Consider the following 25271-nt stretch of genomic DNA (forward strand, 5'->3'; position numbering starts at 1 on the left):
AGCAGGTACCTATTATATAAGTAACTATGCTGAGTCAAAATGGGTCATAAATGGCATGAGTTTTATAAACCAAATCACTCGTTTCTCTATGGAATGGCCAATGGACCTGAAATTCTTTTCAGAAACACCAGTGAACCTGAGTAAATCAGAACTGAGCCTATCTATTTTCTGAAACTATGATGTCCTTTGACCAGAACCTGAACCATGGGGGTTATTTCACTTGGGGCAGATGGCCTGTTCTTCCCCTGAACCAGATAAGATGGGCTGGGCCAAGAGCTAAGCTCTCTAAAGGAAACACCAGGAAGGTGATCTTTCCTGGGAAGAGTTAACCGGGCCTTAGCTCAACTCCACCTCTTCTCACTCCAGAAAGCAGCTCTGGGAGTCCCAGAGGGGGCTTTTGCTGCTTTGACTTCTCACACACTCTTCTTTCAAATGAATCTCAACATTTTCTTGTCCAAATCCCTCCAGAAGAAAAAAAAAAAGTAACCACTCTGCAGTTTTTCTACTATTATGCAAATAGATTAATCAGGCAATGCTCCTGTGAGAATTAATTTATATTGAATCCAATGAGGCCTGGAGGTTTGCGGACTGAACCCCTAGGCCAAAGCCTCTGCTAAGGTAGCTCCTCATATTATTCCTTTGACGAAATGTGAACTGACATAAACACTATGGCTCCCTTTCAATCCCATTACCCCGTTACCTCATATCAATGCTACCCCAGCCATCAGATTCTGGCGTCTTTCCTTTCACCGGCTCCAGGAACAACAGACAACTTCTCCTTGATAAACAAGCACCCACGCTGCCACCTCGTACCCCCACTCTTAACCCATCATCCTCTATCAATGGGCTCTATTCGACAAGGTATTTTATTTTGTTTGTAGGAATCAAGGACTGAAAAACAGTTCAAACTCAGGCCTGGCTGGGGCTGTTCATTCAAAGCTGCCCTTTCACACAGTCACTAAGAGCCCCTGGAAATAACACCCCTGAAGTATCCACCCTTTAATAGGCATCATCCCCTTGGGACGCTGCCCCATCCCCTTTGCTGGGCTCCCTCCCTTACATCTCATGGATTCTTTTTAAAACACACACAAAAAAACAAATAGCAGGCCAGGTTCCCTGGGCTTGTGTGACCTGAGGCTCAGTCCAAATGAACCTATGTTTTAAACCATACCTTTGTACTAAACTCATGTTGACAACCACTAAATTCTTTCCGTTGCTCTGCATAGAAACTTAAAAAAAAAAAAAAAGGTTCATTTCTCCCTCCACCTCCCTCTTGCTCCCAAACTCTGCCCATTTATAAAGCTTGGCTAAACAATCTACCAGGTGGGGGGAAGGCTTTTCTATGTGGGCAGCTTCATTTCTGGAGGCCCTACCTTGGTAATTAGATTAACAGGCAACATGTGAATAGCAGGGACCACAACAGATCCCACTCCCTTCATGCTTTATGCCACTTATTGCACATAACTGATAGCAAAATATCTCGAATGGTAGCAGGAAAAAAAATATGGATTTGTGAACTACTCACTGTTGAAAATGGAAATGAGGGAGGAGGAAAACAAAGGGAGCTTTATTTTCAAAAGCAACCTCAAGACATTACAGTACTTGGTTTTTTGAGAAAGGGGCAGAAGTTACATGTGATCATAAACTGGGGCTGTTTGTATGTTTGCTGGCCTTGGAGTTACTTAGTGTAAGTACAGTTCTGTGTCTCCTTTCAGTGCTATGTACTATAGAGGACAGTGACCTTATCAGCCATGCTTGGCTTTCCGAATCGAGGAAGGCAGAAATAGCTCTGTCACCACTGTACCCCTGAATTTAAGGAACCCTTTGAAAAACATATTCTGACTATGTATATTAAGACATTATTCACTCTTTAGAAATAAGAGAAAGCAAAGTAAGTAATAGAAATTGAAACACATGAACACTAAGCTACCTATGAGGAATGTTATGATTTTGCCAAATACCATTCATATGTTTTTGAAGCAGGTGGCTTTCTGTCATGCCAGAGGAGAACATTTCTGTTTTCATATAAAGTAAATTCCCATTTAAAAGTAAAAGAGTCATTGAGTGAATATATTAGACTTTGGTACTTAATTTTCAATAAAAGCGACACTCTAACTTTGGTGCCTTTGCCAAAATGCCTACAATGTGCTGCTTAGTGCCTGCCAAGTGCAGGCTTAGTGGCTATTCAGGAGTGTTGTTTTATACCATATTTTTACTCAAAAAATAAGTGCAACTGCTTTATTCCTTTCCTTTGGCCTGGTTGTTCACCATTTGTTCAGCAAACATTCATTGCTAGATGCCTCTACAGTGGCAGGCCCTCAGCAGCTCTCAGCATGACCAATATGGCTAAAATCCTCCCTCCATGTCCTTTCTTTACCTGCAGGAATCTTCTCCTGCAAAGTTAGCTCTGCTCAGTCCTGCCTCTTAACAAGAACATCTAGGAAACTGAATTCATGAGCCCAGGGGACACAGCCTCTAGTCACTCTCATTTGTTCTGGGTGACAGAGGCTCCCAGGCTACACTGATTGACCTTTTGCCCCCTAAGTTCCTGTATGGACCTTTGTTTTCTTGTTCTTTAGTCCCCTCATAAATCACCTGCCGGCCCAGAACCAACATTACACCAAACATACAGCCCAGTGGTTTTCAACCAGAGGCAATTCGGGCTCCTGTGGGGATATCTGGCAGGGTCTGAAGACATTTTTAGTTGTCATAATTGGAGGAGGGGCGAGTATGCTTACTGTCATGTAATGCGTAAAGGCCAATAATTCTGCTAAACATCCTATAATGCAGCACATAGCCATCCACACCCTGTCCTCCCCCCGCAACAATATTTGAAATTTGAAATTAAGAAATATTGCTGTAATTAGTCTCCTCCTCAGTTCAATAGGCAGGAATATGGACTTTGGGTGAAACCATCCTGGACCAAATTTGCCTCTGCCACGCAATTAGGTACATGATCCTCTGCAAGCTGCTTTACACTTTTTGAGCCTCGGTTTCTTTGTAAAATGGACTTGTTATAAGGAGACAAGGAAATATATATATATACATATATATACTGGCACAGTACTCTATAAAAGGAAGCCATCATTATTGTTGTCACTGTGCATTATTATTCCTAGAAAAGTACCTCGATAGCCAATCCCAAGTACTGTAGCTTAATGGCAAACCTCCTTCCTCTGAGCTTTCTTCCCATTGCTTATTGTTTTCAAACCACAGATACTATATGGGGGCACGGGTCTACCTCTTCTGCCTCCAGATTCCTGGATTATTAATTAATAGCAGAAATTTTCCCCATAGTCCTTCTCTACATAGTACAACTGTCAATTGGTGAAGTTTGGCACTTGAACTGAAGTCTATTTGCCATCTTTATTTAGCCCATGTTATTTCTTACTAAGTGGAGTTTATCTCTTGCTAGAAATAGTGAGGCCCCTGTTATTGGAAGTGTGTAAGTAAGATGACCATGAAAGGGATTTTATGGAGAGGATCCCCAAATTAGTGAATGTTTGGATAACCATATTAGCAACATTGAGACCTGCTCACTGGATCTGCAGCTCACATGCTCAAAACACAAGGCACTAGGAAGATGATTTGGGCAAGTACATTAGTCAAAGTAGGATACATTCTCTGATAACCCAAAAATCTTATAATAAAAGCTTATTTCTTGCCCATGTCACAGTCCAATACAAGATGGGTGACTCTCCTCCAAGCCATGACTTGGAGATCCAGATTCATTACATGATGTATCTCTGCTACCCAAACATGTGGCTTCCGTATGTATCCCAATGGAGGGAACAAAAAAGGATTGCACAGGAGAGATTTTATGTCCCAAGCCTGGAAGTGCTGTACACCACTTCTGCCCACATTCCATTGCCCAGCACAATGTTAATGGCCTCAGCTAATGGTGAGGAAAGCTAGAAAGTGTTCTCTATATGTCCATAAAGAGGAGGAGAATGGGTATAGGTGAGCATTAGTAGTATCTGTGGTAGAGTTATTAAAAATTGTACAAAACAGGAATGAGACATGGTGGAGAAGGGCAGCTACTGAGGCTCATTCATGGGTCTAGCTTTGAGTAAGGCACATGTAGTAAGGTATAGTTTGTTGCCTACCTAAAGACACATCCCCTTTCTTTTGCTAATAAATATCTCCTTTGTCCAAAAATCTAACATTTATACATTTCCAGGAAGTTAGGTTCTTTGTATATCCAGGAAGGTGACTTTTGATCCATTTCATTAAAAAAAATGATGATTCTAATTTCCTTGCCAGTGACTGAAGTAGACATGAGCAACTGGCACTATTCTGGCCAATGAGACAGGAGTATATATCCTACAGGTAAGTTTCTAGGAAAGATATAGTCTGCTGATAAAAGGAGAAAGAAGACAATAAAATGACTCTCCCTCTGCCAGATGTTGTCACCTACGCATGATACCTGGAGCTGGGGCAGGCAGCCATGAGAGACCGTGAAGGAATCAGTCAAAGACAACTAGCCAGCATTTTAAGGATGGCCAGGAAAAGAGATGGAAAGAACCTGGGTCTTGATTATATTGATGAGATGATGAATTGAATGCACTCTGGACCTATCTTGCTTTTGGAATTCTTGTTTTATAAAATAATAACTTTTCTTTGTAATTTACACTGAGTTCCAAGCCTCAGCTTTGGCATTTAATAACTGTGTCAGGATTCAATAAGATAAGCAGAAGCAATAGCTGGTATTATATACATATATATCATTTGTATATGTTACATACATATCATAGGCAGTAAGTCCTCACCTAATTGATAAGTCCTGCAACTTTAAGTGAAATGACTTATAATGAAGCCTATTTAACCACAGGCTAATTTATATAAATAAGAATTAAATTCCTATGGTATCTCATCAATGTTATAATGAAACTACATGGAATGAAATGTTCTTTTTCAATAACCTGCTCTTTGTATCAAGAGTGGGCTGGAACCCACAGACACAGCCTGGAAGCCCATAAGAATGGACTTAAATCTATGTCAGTGCCTGTTGCCTCTTACCTTGTTGTTGTAGATGTCCTCCTGCTTCAGGGACATAAACACATTCACCTCGCCCAGCAGTGGGAGGAGCTGGGGAAGGTGGAGTACCTGCCTCACACCAATGAAGTGAGCCACTAAGCCACCCCTGCTTTCCTTCCACTCTCCAAAGCTCTCAAGCCTCTCTCCTACCCACCCTAACTGGAATCATGTTGGGAAGAAAATTCTGAAAGAATGGACATCAGCCTAGCCAGGCTGACACAATGCAAAGCCAACAGTTACATTATTAAATTTCACTAAGTTTCTCTGTCTTCTGTAGATAAGTGGAGATAATAATAATATCTACCTCATCTGGCTGTTTTGAGGATTATTTTAAATAATGCATAGAAAATATTTAACACAGTACTAGGCATATAGTAAGTTCTCAATAAAGCTAACTATCACCATCACTGCTGTTGTTGTTACTGGTTTACATGTTCTTTATTGACATGTAAGAGGAAATCAGATACAGGCTTACCTCAGAGATCTTGTGGGTTTGGTTCCAGCCCACCATAGTAAAGCGAGTATTGCAATAAAGCAAGTTGTAATCTTTTTTGCTGGTGGAAGGTCTTGGGTTCAATCTGTAAAACATGCAACACCTACGAAGCACAATAAAGCAAAGTACAATAAAATAAGTATGCCTGTGTAGGATGAAGATATCTCATTTCCTAAGGGGAAAAGGACACTAAATTTCCTCTGTATCTAAATATATCCAGTCACTGGCCTAGGCAATATACATTTTGCACAGTATTTTTTTAGCACATTTTTATACCTGCTTTAGATTAGGCAGTTGGAAAAACTAAGGAACAGAAAGATCAAGTAGCCTGACTCAAGGTCACACAGTTGGTGAGCAGTGGGCAGCAAGCAGAGAGAAGAGTGTATGTAGAGAAAAGAAAGTGTGGCATCTCAGGAGGACAGAAGAGACTAGGGGGGCAGGAATGTTGTAGAAGGGCGGGATAGGGGGGCTGCTCACGGGGGCCTGTTCCTTCTTTATCTCAAACGGGAACATCCAAGGTGGCACAAACTGTCAATCTTGTTGATTCCAGTGTTCCCCAACCTGGAACATTGCCTGCTGGCACATGGTAGGTCCCCAGTAAGTATCTGTTTATTGGAAGAGAGGATGGGGCAATAAGATCTGGTTTATGTTTTTAAATCTCTCTGGTTGTTGTAAAGTATACATCCCACCTCTCTTTGAGCCCTTTAGTAACATGAAACTTGCTATTTGTTTTCTTTCTCTTGGCAGCCCTTCAAATTCTTGAATATGGCAGTCACATCCCTCTAGGTTTCCATTTCCCCACATCAACAACCTTAGCTTCTTGCCAAGTAAACATCTACAGCGACAGAAATGTGCTGTCTGTGCTGCCCAGTACCGCAACCACTAGTCTCATGTGGCTTTTGAGCCCTTGAATATGGCTAACGTGAATGGAAAACTGGGTTTTAAATTTTAAAATGTAGTTATTTTTATTTTTGTTCAAGTTATTTAAAATTTATTTTTTAACTAATTTGAACTTGAACAATCCCATGGGGCTAGTGGCTACTACTGAATTAGACAGTGAAACTCTAGTTCTGCACTTTGAATTTTTTTCTGATAATAAGATGGATGTCTCTGCCTTTCTCTGAGCCTCCTGCTTTCCTCCTCTTCACCTCAACTAACCAATTCTGATACCTCATATCGTGTGCTGGTCATGGCAGCCGTTTAGTACCTAAGGCCTAAAGATTAGTTGGAGCCCTTTTCTTAGGCTAGCACCAGTTCTCAGAGCAACGACTTATAGCTTTCCGGGTCACGTAATTCCTCTTAGTGATGAGTTCATTAGCGTATATATTTATACACATAGTCTCTGTTTAAGAATCTAAATAAGGGTTGAGTAGAGATATGCCAATATATTCATTAATTACACTGTGAAAATTAAATCTTTATTTAATGCTGTGAGACCAGGTGTTAACACATATGTGTTAAGCTGAGCTTGATTCCCTTGCTATGGAATTTGACTGTCAAACATATTTAGTCAACTAGTATATTTTCTAATAATATCTACTAATGGCCAACAATACCAACAGAAGTCACCACCTAACCATTTAAATCATCAAAGAGGACTGGCCCAGGGGATACAAATAAAGATTAGACAGTCTTCTTACAAAATCTGGGAGCTTTCCAATTTGATTACATTCTAAAGAACCAAAAAGCATAAAATGAAGAGCTAGTAATGATAAAACTTTAGGAGACATTAGAAGAGAAATTGTGAAATAAATATACTGAACTTTAAAGCAGGAAAGATCCTTTTAGATGAGGCAGGAGAGTATTCCCAGAAAGGAAAGATTCCTGACTCCACACATTCTCTGAATGCACTCCGTGTTCCAGAAATCAGGACACAGAGTCAAAGGATATGGTGGCCACCTCAAGAAGGTCATGGTCTACAGGGGAACACACATGTAAATTATTTCAATAGGTAGAGTCGCCACAGTTAGCAGATAAAAATACCCAGTTAAAATTACATTTCCAATAAACAATGAATTATTTTTAGTGTAAGTATACCCGATGCAATATTTGGGACATAGTAATGAATATACTAAAACACTATTTGTTTGTTTAAAATTCAAATGTGACTGCATCCAGTAATTTATCTGCTTAGTGTTAGGTACTACAAGAAAATATCCGAGGGGCACAGACCTCAGAGCACATATCAGAGAAAGGTCACAGAGGAGATGAGGCTAAGCCAAATTTTTTCCAACCAATAGGAGTTAGCCAGGTATGGAGAGTACTTAAAGATCAGCATGCACAAAGGCACTGGGGTCTGAGAGAGAAGGGCATACTTGAGGACATGCAAGTAGCTCAATGGGGATAGAATAAGTAAGAGCCAGAATTTCAATAACTGGTCTGGGAGAAGAGCCAAAGTCAGAACACAGATTCACATTACTGTCTAAGGGATAAAGAGAGAAAAGAGAGTTTATGAAGAGAGCAAGAAAGAGCAGTCTGAGAAGGAAAAAGAAAACCACGAAGCCAGAAAGGAGGAAGAAGTCCACAGTGACAAATGCTGCAGGCAGGCCAAGTATGATAAGAGAAGTTCATTGACTGTGCCAACAGGGACAGCATTAATGACACTGACAAAAGCTATTTCAGGGGAGTGTGATGGTAGCAGGTTTAGAAAGGTCATGGTGAGAATTAACGAAAGCAAAGGTAGATGCTGCTTTCAAAACATTTGATTGTGGAGGAAGTACCATGCTTAGACCTGGACAAATAGGGATTTTGCCCGGGCCCTGAGTTTTAGAGTGGCTGGCTCCCTTCTAGGTCCCCTTTTGTCCATGGGGTCAAGGAAACATGCTCACCTAAAGCCTATACACTCCCTTGCAGACCCTAGAATTCTTCATCCAAATGGAACCAAGCCTGTTCCAAAGACTGTGTGAACCTCTTCCTAGGTCTCTCTTTCCAAGGGTGGACCCTTCACTAATGTGCCCATCTCTAAACCTGAGGCATGGACCAGGGATGGCTGTTTGTAAGGGAGTCGGGCTGTGAATGAATCTTGAACATGTAGACCAGGTGTCTACACTCTCTGATGCATAGCCCTTTATGATGATAGAGGGAGTCAAGCTGGGAATGAAGTAGGGTGGGCCACAGGCTTCCATCCATAGTCTGTCTCAAGCTTCACAAAAGTTGGAGGAACCCTATAAGAAGATGTATAATAGTTAGAGATGGACATAAAGTCAAGAGAGAATCCTTTTCAAAATGAGTACAATTTGACAGAACCTGTAGGGAAGTGGGTATTTAAACTAAAGACAGAATAGCAGAAAGCAAGGTCCTTATATTGATCAGGAATTCAGCAGCAAATATTTTCAACAGAGAGAAGTGCGAATAGGGTTAAGGAAATAAACAAGGGTTGTTAGTGCACCCAAACACTAGAAACAGTGGAGGGCCATTATGTCTCCTTATATCTCTAGGCCTGAAAGGGTAGAAGGCTGACAAGACAATATGATCAGAGCCCAGTGAACTTGGGAGCTGTGGCTGCAGCTCCGTACAGAAGTGCAACAAAGAAGAGAGCTGGATGAATAAATACTTCAACCTTTCTCTTCTCCAGCCCTTGAGTTGGCACCAGTGCCTCCCACTGACTGAAACCAACAAGGAGTAACCAGACAGCCAGGTATCCTGGGGTGAGTGCCTTCCCTGGAGGTCAGCCTCTCAGAGAAAATGCAGGGAGAGAAAGAGTAGGAGGTAGACTTGGAAGAGCAAACAATAAATAGCTAATACTGTTCCCAAGGAGGAAGGAGAGGACTTAACTATCTTCTCTCTGCATTTAGAGGGGAAGGTTAATAGTGGGGAAAGTGAGCAGGCAAGGAATGTTTTGATTTTCCTTCAGCAGATGGGAGCTGGCTGTTGGCCTTAAGGTCTGATGGCAGTACATATATGTAACAACCTAAGATAAGGCTATTTTCCCCTACCTTCCCAATGTAAGTGAAATGTCACATTTTCTTATGTCTCCGTCCCCTTCCCCTACACTGACTAAGCAGACTAAGCAGAACTGCAGAGCAGGTGAAAATCTCTGGGGACTTCTCCTTCCTTCCTTCATGCAATAACCTCTAGTTCCAACTCAGTGTCAAGGAAACCTGCAGCAACTTAGAAGCCCACACACTTCAGAATACGTCCCTCAAATACCTACTCATGATTCAGAGCAGCCTCTCCATGGCATTGGTCCCTTCTCTGACCAAATTGAAGCTCCGTTAGAAGACAACTAAATTTAAAAACTAATTTTCGCTACATTATAAAGAACTAGCAGCCTTGCCTCTAAATCACCCATGGATGTCTGGATTAGAAAGTAACCATATGTCATGGAAGTGGTACAGAGACAAAATGAGCTAAGAATTTGGGATGTTTAGAGACAAGGATGCTTCCCCTCCCTCCTTCTCTAAGGAACTCACCCGAGATCTACAAATGATTCTTCTTCCTGTTTTAAATCACATTGTCTCACCCTGGCCAGGCGGCTCTGTTGGTTGGAGAATCGGTCTGGTACAGCAAAAGGTTGTGGATCCTATCCCTGGTTGGGGTGCATACAGGAGGCAACCAATGGATAGTTCTCACTCACATCGATGTCTCCCCTCCCTCTAAAGAATCAATTACAAATATCCTTGGGTAAGGATTTATAATTAATTAACTAACTAATTAATTAATTAAATACACACTGTCTCATTCTTTTAATGAGAGAGAGGGAGAAAGGGAGATTCTGGTTTAGGAAGAAAGCCATAGACAAGCATTGTTTTCCCTTACAGGATCTTAACTGTTGGACAAGATTAAGGTTTCATATTAAGACAACTAGTGCCAGGAGACACCTTGGCAGATCGGTAGAAACCTTGCAATGCCACTCAATGTAGACAGATGATTCTTCCCAAAGTCCACTGTCGGAAGTGTGTGTGTGCCAGCGCAGGGCGAGCATGTTCAGGATCTACCACCCATCTCACTAGACCACCAACTCCCCCTCAATGAGGTGCCACCTCCACCGGAACACACAACTGGCCTCACTGGGGACCGGAAAGAAGGCAGATTAGATTTCATATTCTCGCTTCTCCCTCCCGCAGTCCTGCCAACATAACCGACCGGTTCAGGCTCAGAGAAAGACCCCATACCCTTTCCCACCCAGCACCCATCCGCCAGCTTCACCTTTGTCCAAGCCTCTCTATCCAGCAAGATCTTGGGACACTTTACCAACAGTTCCAGCTTGGGTGAGGGGAACGGAAACAAAGCTGGGGTAGGAGAGGGGGCACAGAGGAAGGGGGTTGATTGTGGGGCCCTGGGGGGGCAAATAAAGCAGCTGAAAGGCGATGCCCAGCACCAGGGGAGCAAGTCAGGAGCGATCACTCCTGTTGTAAACCTGCCGTCGGGCCACACCCAGTGGTGGGAGGGGGACTGTAGGGGAGCAGCGAGCAGACCAACATTATGCAGGGCCGGATGTGGGGGGGGAAGCGAGGGGCCGGGCCCTCAGTGACTTGCCCTGGGCACGCAGTGGATCCCAGGCAGGAGCAGCAGAAGCCACCTCAGTGCAGCCCCCCTAGCTCCCCCGGAGGCCGCCTGATCCACCCTGAAGCCTCTGGCTTGCTCCACACTCCTTCCCTCCACTCAGGGCGCACCCCTAGCACCCAGAAATGCTGTCCATTGGGTGGTCCAGCCCAGGCCATAGGCGGGGACCCACAGTGGGGCGGCAGAGAGCTGAGTTTTTGAACCTTAGAGGGTCAGAACTGAAAGGGCTCTTAGACCGCTCTTGGGGGCAATCCCTCCTTTTACTCACAGGGACCCTGAGGCCCAGGAGACAAGGATTTTCCCTAAAGACACACAGTAAATTGAAATGGATCCAAATCTGAGTTTACGGGATCTCTCACCCCGCAGTCTTTGGAGAATTAAGGAAAAACAAAGACAACTTTTATTTAAGGGGGAGAGAGAGAGAAACATCAGCATTTGAAAAGGTGCAAATTTCCCAGACAAGGGGTGAGGGTGATGGACAGAAAAAGCACTCAAGGCCTGGCTCACCAAAATTTAATTTTGGTTATTTTGAATGGGTTGAGATCGCCTTCGCCGACACCTCGGGATGTTAAAAATTACTGGGCCGCAGGGTCCTTGCAGTGAGTTAAACTCCCGCCAAGGCGGCACTGTGCTCCCTTGTTCGGCTCTACAGAGATTCTCTTTCTTCAGGTTAAAAAAAAAAAAAAAAAAGAAAAGAAAAAAAGAAAAAGAAAACACAAAAAACCCACAAAAAAACACAACACACAGTTAACCACCTGTCAGGGCTGAGGATACAATGAGGCTTCTTGAAAAAGAGGTTTTCATGCATGTGTAATATATTTGTTCAGCTATTCACTTAATGAAGCTGATAAATGTGATGCAAGACAATAGTCAAGTTAATCTATTTAGTAAAATGTTTTGAGACTTTCAGGCTACGTTAAGGAGGGGAGCGTTCGGGGACATTTTCATTTAAATGCGCTCATCTCCCCTCTTAGGCTGCACAAGGGGGTTCAGGCAATCTATGTGAATATAATTTCTTATAAATGTGTCTTTAATGGGTTTAATTCACCCTTGCCAGCTGTTTTGGGGGCTATTTTGTAAGAGCAAAACAAACGTTTCAGGCTTGGAAAGCTAGTTAAAATTAGTTTCGGTCAGCGAGGCCAAGCTATATTTCCTGCAAACCATCTGCTTGATTGGCACAATAGAAGGATTTTCAAGGAAAAAGGGGGGTGGGGAGTGTGAAAGGAATGAGCGGTGGAGGGAGACGCTAGAAAGGGCCGGGCGGGCCGGTAGCTCCTTGTGGCCTATTCTAAAGGTGAACCCCTTAGAGGTGTCTTAATAGAGCGGCTTGAGGGCTGGGGCGGCAGGAAAGCTCTTTCGGCCCAAGCTTTGCCACCCTCCCCTTCTCCTAGCAGGTCAGCTCTCTCTTTTTCCCCAGGACCACAGAAGCCAGGCGGGGGTGCTTTTCCCCCGGTGCCGCTGCCCGGTGTCCTGCCAAACACAAAATCCCCTGTGTTGGCAGCGCCAGCCCCGAAACGCCATGGCCTGAGGGTTTGATCTCTTGCAAAGTGCGACCTTAGGGTCCCAACCCTCCCTAACGGACTCAGGAATCACGTTGTCTTTTTGGAGGACCGGGAATCTCAAAATGCGTTCTACTTTGCAGAGCCCTTCGCCTCCCTCCGTGGCCTGCACTTACCCGGAGCGCTCCGGGCTGGGACGCCCTGGAGAGGGTCTTGCAAGTGCGGCGCATTGTGCTGGGACCCTCCCACTCTGCACTGCCCCGGGCGAAAGGACTCCTCAGAACAAGTTCTGAGAGCCCTTCCTACGGGTCCCGGGAGAGAGACCCCGGGAGCCCCAGACGGCTCTGCAGCGGCCTTCACCGCCCGGCAAGTCGCGCTCGAGGAGCTGGCTGGGTTCCGAACAAGGCATCTGATTCTCTTTCCTCCCTCTGCCTTCTTTTCCCTTGAAAGAGAAACGAGCAGAAAGCCCTGCTTTGGGGTAGAGGGCGCGAGTGACTTCTCCGAAATAAACTTGAAGATAACGACATTACAATGAATGGAAGGGCGCACAAAAAGCCCAAGGGCTCAGGTCAAACGGCATTAGTCACAGGTCTTAGCCCAGCGGCTGCGCTGCGCAACCCCTTAGGCTATCCCGGAGTTTCAAAAGACGCTTTCAAGGAGATCACGTAAAGTAAGATCCTTTCCTCCGATTTCTTGCTTCCTTAGGATTTATTTTGCCTTTTCGCGGGTGGCCAGCCCTCTCCCCCGCCCTCACTTTTCCTCTTTGGCGCCTTAGAACTGCTTACGGACAGCTGGAAGTGGGGTCCACGTGGATCGCAGCAAGGGGTTGACCCACATTCCAAAAAATGTCAGCGCCCCCTTTTAAAAGAGAAGATAGCAGCAGTTAATCTATAATGAGGCAGAATGGCCGGGTGTGTGTGTGTGGGGGGGGGGGTTTGGAGCGTGTCAGTGGCAGGATAATAACTGTAACTGCAATAGTCATTCCTAGGAAAATGCCCCAGCAGGAGAGGAGACCTAGGGAAGGGGGCGCTAGGGAAGCCCTAGACTAGCTTTGAGTTCGTACTGCTCCCCAAACAAAAATCTGCAGACATAGGCTCCGCTCCCTTACGATCTTCCGAAGACTGGGCAAGCACTTCTTAAATGAGAAACCCAACAACACCTGTAGTTTGCTGCCCTCCTCCTTCTGGGAACTGGCAACAGCTCAAGGCAGGGAGGGAGGGAAGGAAAGAGGGAAAGGTGGGGGGAAGGAGGGAAAGGAAAAAGAGAAGGGGCTGGGGTGGAGGAGAAATGAAGGAGAGACTCCAAACAACAACATCAGCAGAGCAGAGCATCCAGCTTCCGGAAAGCAGTTGGGGAGGGAGGCGTTGACTGCAGTGGAAAACTGTCTTGTGGCAAAGTTAAAGCACCGGCGTTCAAATAGTTTAGACTGTTGTCCCTTACTTTATTGGAAACTTAAAAAAAAAAAAAAGTAACTTATGAAGTTCTTCACAGAACTCCCTCTCTTCCGTTTTCCCCGGTGTCCAGTTAATTCGAGCAATGCACTTTCCAGGATCTAATTAGTCACTTATTTAAAAGTTTCTTTCCTTAGGGGTTTTCCAGTGCCTGCCGCCCAGTACGCTTCCAAAAGCAGTCATGGGCTTAGAAAAGCCATGCTTGTGTCATTTTAAAGCATTAATTCGGTTCCAGAATTGGCCCCTAAACAACTTTTTAATTTGAATCAAGGGAGAGCTTTAGCAGGCTCCGTTTCTGGTTTAATGTGATATAAATCGCAGATGCACTTTTATTGAATGGTTAAAGCAGCGACATGGAGATCATCAACAAAAAACGCCCCGAACAAAACCATCCATAGAAATAAAGCTGGTTAATAAGATTTTTGAGAAAGCTTTGTGTTAAAAAGCAAAAAGGAAAACCAGCTGAAGGTGACAGTTAGTTCATGGTTAATAGGATCAGGGAGGCCTGGCAGAGCTGCACACTTTTCTTTGGGGAGGTTCAGCCACACTAAAGAAGTGAATGGGACATTTAACACATCTGTTATCTTGTGGAGCAGAGAAACAGGGGAATCGAGGCTCAGCAACACCCCAGCCCCTACTGAGAGGAAAGGGAAGGACTGTCTGCAAGTATATTCTTGTCTGAGGTCCCGAATCAAGGATAGGCTTTCCTGATGTGGACCAACATTTTTGGGAACCATGTCCTTCACTTTGTTTTTAGGCATTTGTGCTTTGAAATTAAGATGCCGCAAAACCTTGACCGTGTTAAGCACCCCTAACTGAGTTGGTAAGCTCTCTCTGGGCAAAGCCCAACCTTCGCTACTGCGGCTTTAAAAGTTCAGGCTGTGAATGAGTTTCAGCTGAAACTGCCTAAGGCTCCTTGAGGGTGGACAACAGCCGCACAGCACCCGCTGCATTCTGGTCACCTTGCCTGAGGCAGCTTCCAGCAGGGGTAAGCCTTTTGCAAGTGGAAACCCACTTCTTTGCTCTAGGGAGGGGCTCCCCTCCCCTCTTACCTGAGGTGAGCTGGGGACCACTAGTTGGTGACACTCTTAGAGAAATGTGGCTGAAAGTCATTTTTCAAGTTGCTGGGAGTTCACATAAGGGGACTCATTGTACCGTCCAGGTATCACCAGCTCCCTCAAACTCAACCAGTTTCCCATAATGAAATAACTCAAATAAAAACCTCTCCCCTTCACCCCTATGGACGAGCATCAAGTCCTCATGGATTGTTAAAGTGGCACCCTCTCCATATGCGCAAGATTGAACCTACCTCTTATAACTGCTTTATGCCTCAGCTGTAGCCACATAGGACTAGAGACGGAAGATGGAGTATATTTTCATTTTCATTGACTTAAAGTTTTCCATTGCCCTCCCACAAAAGAGGGAGAGTTATTTTACTGATTGCCTGGAGATGAATTTCTATGAATATTTATTGATTTATTTTCTAGGCTCAGCAGGGGAGCTGCAAATAAATTTAGTGTGTTCTTTAAATAATTCCTTTTCTATGAGGCAAGATGTCATCTGAAACTTCTAAATAGGCATTTAATTAGCCCGGGTGTTGCTTCGGAACAAAAACTCTCGGCAAGAGCTTTGGGGATGCACTGTATCGCAAAGAGGCGGTCGATATGCAGAACTGATGCACGGCTGCCTTTGTTACCGGCCCATTGTGCGGGCAATGCTTATGAAGACTAATCCAATCATAAATTGCACCCCTGCACCAATCAGAGCGCCCAGAGCCTCTGGCGAATGAAGCTCGAGTGGAGAACTTTGTTGAACTTCATTGTCAGAGCTGTCACTTTTCAAAGTGCTTTAACGGGCGGACCACTATAAAACCATCACCTCGACGGGAGGACCACGGAGGAGGATTCGCAGGCGCCCAAGTGGGAGAGTTTGTTACTTGGAGACATTAGCTAAGCCCAAGAGAGAGGGCACCGCGGGGGCGGGAGGGGCGGGAAGCGAGGCATTTACCCTTCGGCCACTGGAAGAAGGGGTAATTACGCCCGCCCCGTGCCTAACATGATGTTCCCCGGTCTCCTCGCGCCCCCCGCCGGGTACCCCAGCCTCCTGCGCCCTACACCCACCTTAACGCTGCCCCAGTCCCTGCAGTCGGCATTTTCCGGGCATTCGAGCTTCCTGGTCGAGGATCTGATACGCATCAGCCGCCCTCCAGCCTACCTGCCCCGCAGCGTGCCCACGGCCAGCATGTCGCCCCCTAGGCAGGGGGCTCCCACGAATCTTACAGACACTGGGGCCTCGGACCTGGGCTCCCCGGGTCCGGGCAGCCGGAGGGGCGGATCACCGCAGACTGCTGTCTCTCCTGCCAGCGAGCCCACGTTTCTGAAGTTTGGAGTGAACGCCATTCTCTCCTCGGCGCCCAGAAATGGTAAGTGAGCGCAAAAGGCTGAGGACCCGACCAGGTGCTGAGTCCTCGCCTCGGTTTTGTGTATGCAGCGGGTACCCACGCAAATATTGGTGCACACATGTAAGCTCTATCCCAGAAGCCTCATTTCGCGCAGTGTTAGACTTAGGTTCCCCGGATTCCGGGAAAGGAAAGCCTCCAGGTTTGCCCCACCCTCAGAATGAACTTGAGCAGTCCAGTCGAAGAGAGCGCACGGTTCCCTAGCGCAGCTAAACTGAGCGCACGCTATTGGGCTGTTGCTTTCTGCGCTCCAGTCTCTGAGAGCCAGTTAAAAACAAACAAACAAAAAAAAAAAAAAAAAAAAAAAACAAGAATATATTTACTAGCTTCGCTAGTATTACGGGTCTGCAATTCTTTTCGTCCAAGTCCTACCTATCTTGTTAGTGCCTAGGATGAGACTGGGGGCTGAGGGAGGTCTACTCTGAGGGCTATTTTAGGGGTGAAAGGATTTCATATATATAATCATATCATGAATCCGATGTGCAGAGCAACAATCAAGTACGTAATAACCAAATTCCATGTCTCCTTCTCTAATTTCCTCCCTTCTTCACTCTCTTCCAGAAGCATCCCCCGCCTTGCTCCAGACTGTCCCTCCCAAGACCTTCGCCTTTCCCTACTTTGAAGGCTCCTTCCAGCCTTTCATCAGGTCTTCGTATTTCCCAGGTAGGTTTCATTCCCCTCTCTTTCCAGAGACTGGGCGCACCCCAGCCCCAGCACATCGCGAAGCCATATTTCTCCGTCCACCCCTCGGGGTTATGCTCTGGTTCAGAGGTTGCGAGGCGTACAACATTCACGAATCCGTCGCGCCAATTTGATGCCCTATTTAGCACAAGCAGTGACTGCTTGACACTTTGCACCAATTCCCTGCTCTACAAATTAGCAGGAATTGTCATGGTCCCAATTTGAGGCGGTTCCCTTCCCGGCGCGGAGCTGTTGGCATCCCTTCACGCCGCCGTTTTCCCACAGAGTCAGTGCACTTGACCACGATTCCGCCACAAAGGTTTCAGCACCATGACCAATTGGTCAGCTCCTCCGGGCAGCCACACACAGACCGGCCCTCGCCCCTCCACGTCACTCAGAGACACCTACCAGCCGGGGCTAATTTCTCTTTAAGATTCATTCAGGGCTTTGGGCTTTTCACAAGACCACATGGGGTGCCCTCTTGTGTGGGATTCCTGGGGTCGCCCTGGGGAAGGGAGAATAGATCCTCCCACAACCCCAACATTCTTTTTCCAACCTGATTTCCCAAACTCTTCCCATACCCTCCCCCTACAGCCATATTTTTTAAGGGACCACTGAGCTGGTAAAAATAAGTAGGAGGGAAGCCTGTCATTGGTTCCTAGTCTACAGGAGAAACACCTTAAACAGGTTGCACGAGGTTTTCATCTTGGAATCCCAGTGGTGGCTCAAAAACTCTGCAACTGGTCAAAACTCAGAAGGTAAAAGAGGAGCCCCTATACAGAGAAAAGAGACTGGGCATGGTCGGTGGGGGGTGGGCAAAACCAGGCCAGCACTCCCAAATATCAGCGAAAGAAACAAACAATTGATTTTTAAAAGGGGGAGCGAGAATTCACCAACCCCCCACACACCATTCATGCTGCTGCCGATAATGGAATTTGCTCCCTTTCTCTCTCATCTCAATGCCCTAACAAAAACAACCCGAGCTTTATAAATAGCTTTTCATGTCCATTTAATGAAAATGATTCGGGAAAGAGAAGCCTCTGCCATCAGTATTCTCCCAATGGTCTTGGCCTGCAGTTGTGTTTAGTTTGAAAGTGTAAATCTCTTTTGTCCCAGTAATATATGGCTTTCGCTGCTTGTCCTCAGTCTTTTTCTGTTAGTTCATTACTACACAATTACCATTCACGCTTCATTAGAGTCTCTGTTTCTTTTTGGTTTTTCCCCCTCCCTTAAAGCGAAACTTTCCCCCTTTTTATCATGCCAATACCCATTGAGAAGCGGTCAATGTGCTAATTAGCTGCCACTTTTCATGTATTCGGCAGAATTCTTTACGTTTTGTGGGGGGAGGGGAGGAAAGATTAATATTTTTTAAAAAGATGAATACTGATTGGATTAAAAAATCCAAAGTGGATTTTCTCCTCACTACCAAATCAGCAAGGCACCTTACTTTCATCTAAAGAATGCAAAAGCCACCAAGGTGACAAGAGCTTAAGAGGGAGACCCAGTGGTCTCAGCTGGATATTTTATTTTTGTAATTTATTTTTTGTTGCTATTTTAGCTGATGCACGCAGGTTTGTCTCCCTGAGACTGTTGAATAGAAAATGAAAACAGGCTATTGTGGGAGCTGTTTTCTGGGTTTCCGTGGTTTTACCTAATCCGGGTTTGCACGGTTGAAAGGGAAAGTTATTTGGGCGGAAAGCGCCTTTGACTCTCGAAGGTTTGTAGGTTTGTAGCCTATTCTCCAGGGGAAGAAAATGGAGAGCTTTAAAGAGATGAAGGGATCAGAGAGAAAAACCGGGGGAGGTGACGCTGGGGAGGCGGGACACCACCCACTCACTCGCAAACTGCCACCCAACCTCCCACCCACATCCCTCCGCAGCGTCGTCCAGCGTCGTGCCCATCCCAGGGACCTTCTCGTGGCCGCTGGCCGCCCGTGGCAAGCCTCGCCGGGGCATGCTGCGTCGGGCCGTGTTCTCCGACGTGCAGCGCAAGGCGCTGGAGAAGATGTTTCAGAAGCAGAAGTACATCAGCAAGCCCGACCGCAAGAAGCTGGCAGCCAAGTTGGGCTTGAAAGACTCACAAGTGAGAACAGTCTCCCCACAGCCTTCCCCGCTCCACACGCCTCACCCCATCCCTCCGTGTCGCACAGTTAGGATCCAGCTTCCCCAGGGCTGCTCTGCACAGCCCACGTCTCTCCCCACCCAGTCTCCCCTGGACTCAGCGCCTCCCCTGGGCCAAGTACCAGAGGTTGGGGCGAGAGGCGCGCTAGGAGTGGAGGCGGGCATGAGGGTAGGTCTAGTGCTGAAACCCTCTGAATTCACGGCAGGGGGTGGGGAAGAGGCTAGGAGAGGGGGAAGGAGCCTTCCTCCCCTGCCCCTCCCCTCGTCCTGCCGGAGCCCCAGCCCCAAGCCCTCTCTGAGCGCCGTCTGCTCTAACCTCTGCGTCTCCCCTGCTGTCTCTGCCCCTTGCGCACCAGGTGAAAATCTGGTTCCAGAACCGACGCATGAAGTGGCGGAACTCCAAGGAACGTGAGCTCCTGTCTAGCGGGGGTTGCCGCGAGCAGACCCTTCCCACCAAACTCAATCCGCATCCCGACCTCAGCGACGTGGGTCAGAAGGGCCAGGGGGACGACGAGGAGGAAGACGAGGGCCCGGGCAGCCCCCGCCACCACACGGCCTATCACACATCGCCCGACTCCCGGCACCTGCGGGGTCCGCGGTTCCAAGGGCCACAGCCCCCTTCACCAGCGCAGTCGAGCAGCCCAGGCAAACCTTCGGACTTCTCCGACTCCGACGAGGATGAGGAAGGCGAAGAGGAGGAGATCACAGTGTCCTAGAAGCCTCCTGCGCCTACGGTTTCTAAGTGCTTTGAAATTGAAGAGGTTGGGTTGGGTCTGGCGTTCACTTACTTACTCATCACCTTGTCAAAGGCGCCCCAACCCCTTCCATTGCCCAAAGGAACATTTCCTTCCCCCACACCACCTATCCACAGCCCTCCCCACATAAGTTAAATGTAGGTCTTGGTTTTAGCCTTAACTTTTCCCCAAAGGCTCCCGTCCATCTTCTCTATTTTAAACACGGTCACTCCAACAGCCTGGGTTTAACTGAGCCAGGCCCTGCTGGTCCTTAGCAACGACGACAGGATAGGAAACCCTGTATGGAGGAGGAAACCTGCGTAGGAACTACAACAGCATATAATTCCAAGACCCCTGCCTTCCTAGGTTCCTCCACCTCCCTGTCTTAGGTACAACTCCAGACTCTGGTAACCCAGTCTTCCCATAATAGTGCCCTTAGAGAGCTCAAGGATTCCCCAGAAGAAAGCATATCTGTGCCTTCTGGCCTAAGGTGCAACATAAATACTGAGTCCTTTCTGTCTATTCTAAATGTTTTCCAGGCAAAGAAATTAGTTCTCTAAATGGGAAAAAGAGTCAGTCTCTATTTCTGTATGTGTGTGTTAAAGCTTTTTTCTTTTTTTTTAAAAAAATTTCTGCATCCATAGTCTATGCACCAAGCACTCTATCTTGTGCCCTTCTATTATTTCTGGGGAGGTTTTGCAGACCTGCAAAGCTCCTGAGCACTCGGCATGATGTGAACACAGACCCACAAGCCTCTTTGATTTTTTTTTTTGTACCGAACTTTGCTGTCTTTGCACAGCTTTTATGAACTGTACACTATTTTGTACACATATGTTGTATGGATATTTTATACCAAGGTTATTGTGAATGACTATAAAGGACTGACTAGAGTTCCTTCTTTCTTTTTCTTTTTTTTGCAATGGTTTTTAAACTTTAAAAATGTAGCTGCTTGATTGCATAACTTATAAAGAAATACTTATTTTGTATTTTTACCATGTACAGATTTTATATATGTACATATGTATCAAATGAACAAATGCTAAATAAAAAGTAGAATGAATAAAAGGGTCAAGTGATATTATCATTAATTACCAGAATATCAGAGCTAAAAGGAATGGAGCTTCTAGTGTCAGAGCTGCAGGAATTTACAGAAGGGAGGCCAATGCTCAAGAGGAGAAGACACATGTCTAAAGCCACACAGATGCTTAGTGGCCCAGCTGGAACTAGAATGCATCTCAGACTCTCAGGCCAGTGCCTCCTCTGCTTCCCTGTACCATAAAATAAACATATTTGCTATGGTTACAAAGCTCTAGTCAAGTAAGAACAAGTCTCGTCTGGAATACTCCTCCCCTTCTCTAAGTACTGGAATGATGGACTAAGGGCAATCAGGGAAAGTGTAAGTGGTTCAAGTTTGCAACAGTTTTCCTTTTTCTCCTTGAAAGCATATTTCCCAGTCCCCAGAAAGCTCATAGTTTGTCTTGACTTTTGTGTATGAGCTAATTTTATTAAAAATGCTATGTGCAGGCACAACTTGGGAGCCTAAATACAGATTCTAGGGCCCCCAAGTAAAACTGAAGTTCTTTCAAGATTGGCTTTCAGCAGAAATGATTTATTTAACCAACAACCTAGAGAGTAGAGAATATCAGGTTAGAACGCTGGCAAGGGCTTTTGTGTCCTTTGAGAGACTGGTCTCTGTAGCATCAGCCACACAGCCCTACTTTCTTTATTATCATAACCCACACCCCAATAGTCAGGGGGGGTGGAGTTGTTAAGCTTAAATTTCAGTAGTTTGAATTATGTTTGAAATTTGAATGCATTCTTTTCACAATTAACTCTTTTCAAATAACACAAGCCACACTAAAGTTCTCATATCATCCCCTGCTGGGCCTGTTCCTGACTTTGGTGATCAGTGTTTTCATTATAATTTATAATCACAGAAACTTGAAGAAAATAATTTTTATAATTTTTTTTTTTTAATTCAAGAAACCTCTCATATTTCTCCTTTACATATGTGAAAGTGCCTAGCATATAGGCTTTCAGACAGGAAACTCTGAGTAAGTCAGGGTATTTCCCCATCATCCTGCTGTGGCAGGGACATCCAGAGATGGGATCCCAACCAGAAGTGGCCCACTGTTCCCTCCCTGCCAGCTCAAGCCTGCCACTCTTAGTTATAGTTGAGAACCATTTTCAGCCATGGGAATGGATTCATGTCCACAGCTGGAGTCAAAGTTCTTTAGAGGCACACCCATGTTCATTGCAGCATCATTCACAATAGCCAAGAGGTACTCACATTCACATCACTCACATTAGTCACATCGGCTTCCTCAACCCAAATGTCCATCAAAGGATGGACGGGTAAAGAAATGTGGTATATATGAGGGGGTACACACCCAAAAACAAAATTTATTTATAAAACTTGTGTATTTATTCTTACATGTTTAAATATCAGTCACCTTCAAAGTACTCTCCATTTGATGCAACACACGTATTAAGACATTTTTTTCCGTCGCTCTAAAAAGTTTTTTGAACTCATTGATTTTGATGCCTTTTAGTGCTTCTGCCAGTTTTTGTTTTCACCTCTTCCACTTTGGCAAAATGTTTCCCTTTGAGGATTTTTTTCATCCAGGGGAGAAAAAAAATGTCACTCCAGGCAAGATTGGGTGAATAGGGAGTGTGGAGCATGCTGTTTTTGGTCAAAAACTGCTAAACACTCTACACGGTGTGGGCAGGTGTGCCTGTAAATTATTCATCATGAAATGGGCAAACACATTGAGAGTCTTCAAAAAAATTCACTGAAGCTGAACACAGCTTCTCACAATAATGCCAGCTGGCACACTGATACAGATGGGTTCCTAGATTACTATCCTAGCTGGGGAAGCCTATACTACAAGATGCCCACCATCCAGAAGATAATTCTAGTATTTTTGGATCTCCCCACCTTGTATACACAATGGAATATTAATGAGCCTTAAAAAGGGGGAAATCCTGTCACATGCTCAACATGGGAGAACCTTGAGGACACTATGCTAAGGGAAATAAGCTTGTAATAAAAAGACAAATGCTATCTAATTCCACTTATATGAGGTACCTAACATAGTAAAACTCATAGAAACCAAAAGAATTGTGGCCTTCAAGCCAAGATGGAGGCCTAGACAGACACGCTGCACCTCCCTGAACAGCTAAGAGAGAATACAACTAACTGAAAACTAGAGACAACCAGAAGTTCCAGAAAATTGAGCTGCATGGAAGTCTAACAAAGATATAAAGAAGAAATACTCATCCAGATAGGTAGGAGGGGTGGAGTCAGTGCGGAGAGTACGCAGTGTGGTGGCGGCAGCAGTGGTGGAAACGGCAGGCCAGCAGAAAGCACAGTCACACATTTAAAAAGTAGAGAGGGACGCCTGGCGAGCATTCCCAGCACCGGACCAGACCGTGCAGCTCATGGTCCCAGTGCTGGGGAAAATAAAGCCTCATTACTTCTGACTGTGCAAACCAGTGGGTATTAGGGCAGAGGAAGAAACTGCAGGTCTCTCAGCAGAGTTGGCTTGTTTAAAGATCCCCACAGTTCTAGAATGTCTACAACCCCACCCACTCTGAGAACAACAGCCAGGGCAACAGCTAGAGAGGCACCAGTGCCATATGGAATGGGGAGAAGCACCTGGATAAGGGGCAAGTGTTGAGCAAGCAGCATTGTTCCCTCTCAGACCCCTTCCCACACACAGCGCCACAACATGATGAAACAGGTCACCCTGTACTGACGCATACCTAACACTCCACCCCTTACAATGTAACAGGTGCGACAGCTCTACCTAAGACACAGAGGCAAACAAACAGGAGCCTGTCAAGATGAAAAGACAGAGAAGTATGGGGGAACAGAGCAAGGTTCCAGTGGGAAAACTAAGCGACGAGGAGATAGCCAACCTAATAGATATATAGTTCAAAACACTGGTGATAACGATGCTCACAGGCTTGACAGATATGCTTGAGTACAGCAAATGCATAAGGGAAGAAGTGAAGGCTATGCTAAATGAAACAAATGAAAATCCACACAAGACCAATGGTGAGGGGAAGGAAACCAGGGTTCAAATAAATGATTTAAAACATAAGGAAGAAAAAAACAGTCAACCAGTACAGAATGAGGAAAGAAGAATTTAAAAAAATGACGAGAGGCTTAGGAACCTCTTGGACAACTTTAAACATGCCAACATCCAAACCATAGGGGTGCCAGAAGGAGAAAAGGAAGAGCAATAAATTGAAAGCTTATGTGAGAAAAAATGAAGGAAAACTCCCCAAATTTGGTAAAGGAAATAGACATACAAGTCCAGGAAGCACAGAGGGTCCCAAACAAGCAAGACCCAAAAAGGACCATACCAAGACACATCATAATTAAAATGCCAAAGGTTAAAGATAAAAAGATAATCTTAAAAGCAGCAAGAGAAAAGCAGAGAGTTACCTACAAAGGGGTGCCTATAAGACTCAAATTTAAAAAATGACAACAGCTAACATAATAGCCATCCAGCATAAATGAATCAAAATTATACCTATAAGGTGACTTCTCAAAAGAAACTTTGCAGGCAGGAAGGGGCTGGCAAGAAGTATTCAAGGTGATGAAAGGCAAGAACTTACAAACAAGATTACTCTATCCAGCAAAACTATCATTTAGAATGGAAGGGCAGATAAAGTGCTTCCCAGACAAGGTAAAACTAAAGGAGTTCATCATCTCCAAGCTATTATTATATGAAATGTCAAAGGGACTTACTTAAGAAAAAGAAGATCAAAATTATGAACATTAAAATGACAACAAACTCAAACCTATCAACAACTGAATCCAAAAAACAAAACAAAACCCAAAATCTAACTAAGCAAACCAGAATAGGAACAGAATCATAGGTATGGGGATCATTGGGAGGGTTACCAGCTGGGAGGGGGAGGGGGAGAAATGGGGAAATGGTGCAGGGATTAAGAAGCATAACTCATTGGTACAAGATAGACGGGGGAAGTTAAGAATAATATAGGAAAGGGTGAAGCCAAAGAACTTATATGCACTAGCCATGGACATGAACTAAGTGGGGTGGGATTCCTGGAGGGAAGGAAGTTACTGGGCAGAGGGGAGCAAAGGGAAAAAAATTGGGACTACTGTAACAACATAACCAATAAGATATACTTAAAAAAAAGAAAAGAAACCAAAGGCATTGCGGTTGCCAAGGGCTGGGGTGAGTGGGAGACGGGAGCGTTGTTCAGTGGGTACAGAGCTGCAGTTTCACAAGATGAAAAAGTGCTAGAGTTCTGCTGC

General features: G+C 45.2%; 1 protein-coding gene across 1 annotated transcript; it reads left to right on the forward strand.

The window, feature by feature from the left end:
• The first annotated feature begins 16040 nt into the window (after positions 1–16040).
• Positions 16041–19960, forward strand: DBX1 (developing brain homeobox 1). The gene is made up of 4 exons (XM_090267624.1): positions 16041–16407; positions 17005–17106; positions 19004–19206; positions 19601–19960. The coding sequence occupies exons 1-4, from the start codon at positions 16041–16043 to the stop codon at positions 19958–19960; spliced, it is 1032 nt and encodes a 343-aa protein (XP_090123750.1).
• The last annotated feature ends 5311 nt before the right edge of the window (positions 19961–25271 follow it).

The sequence above is a fragment of the Furipterus horrens genome, unplaced genomic scaffold, assembly GCF_987537825.1.
Source record: "Furipterus horrens unplaced genomic scaffold, mFurHor1.1.pri manual_scaffold_2, whole genome shotgun sequence".
NCBI lineage: Eukaryota > Metazoa > Chordata > Mammalia > Chiroptera > Furipteridae > Furipterus > Furipterus horrens.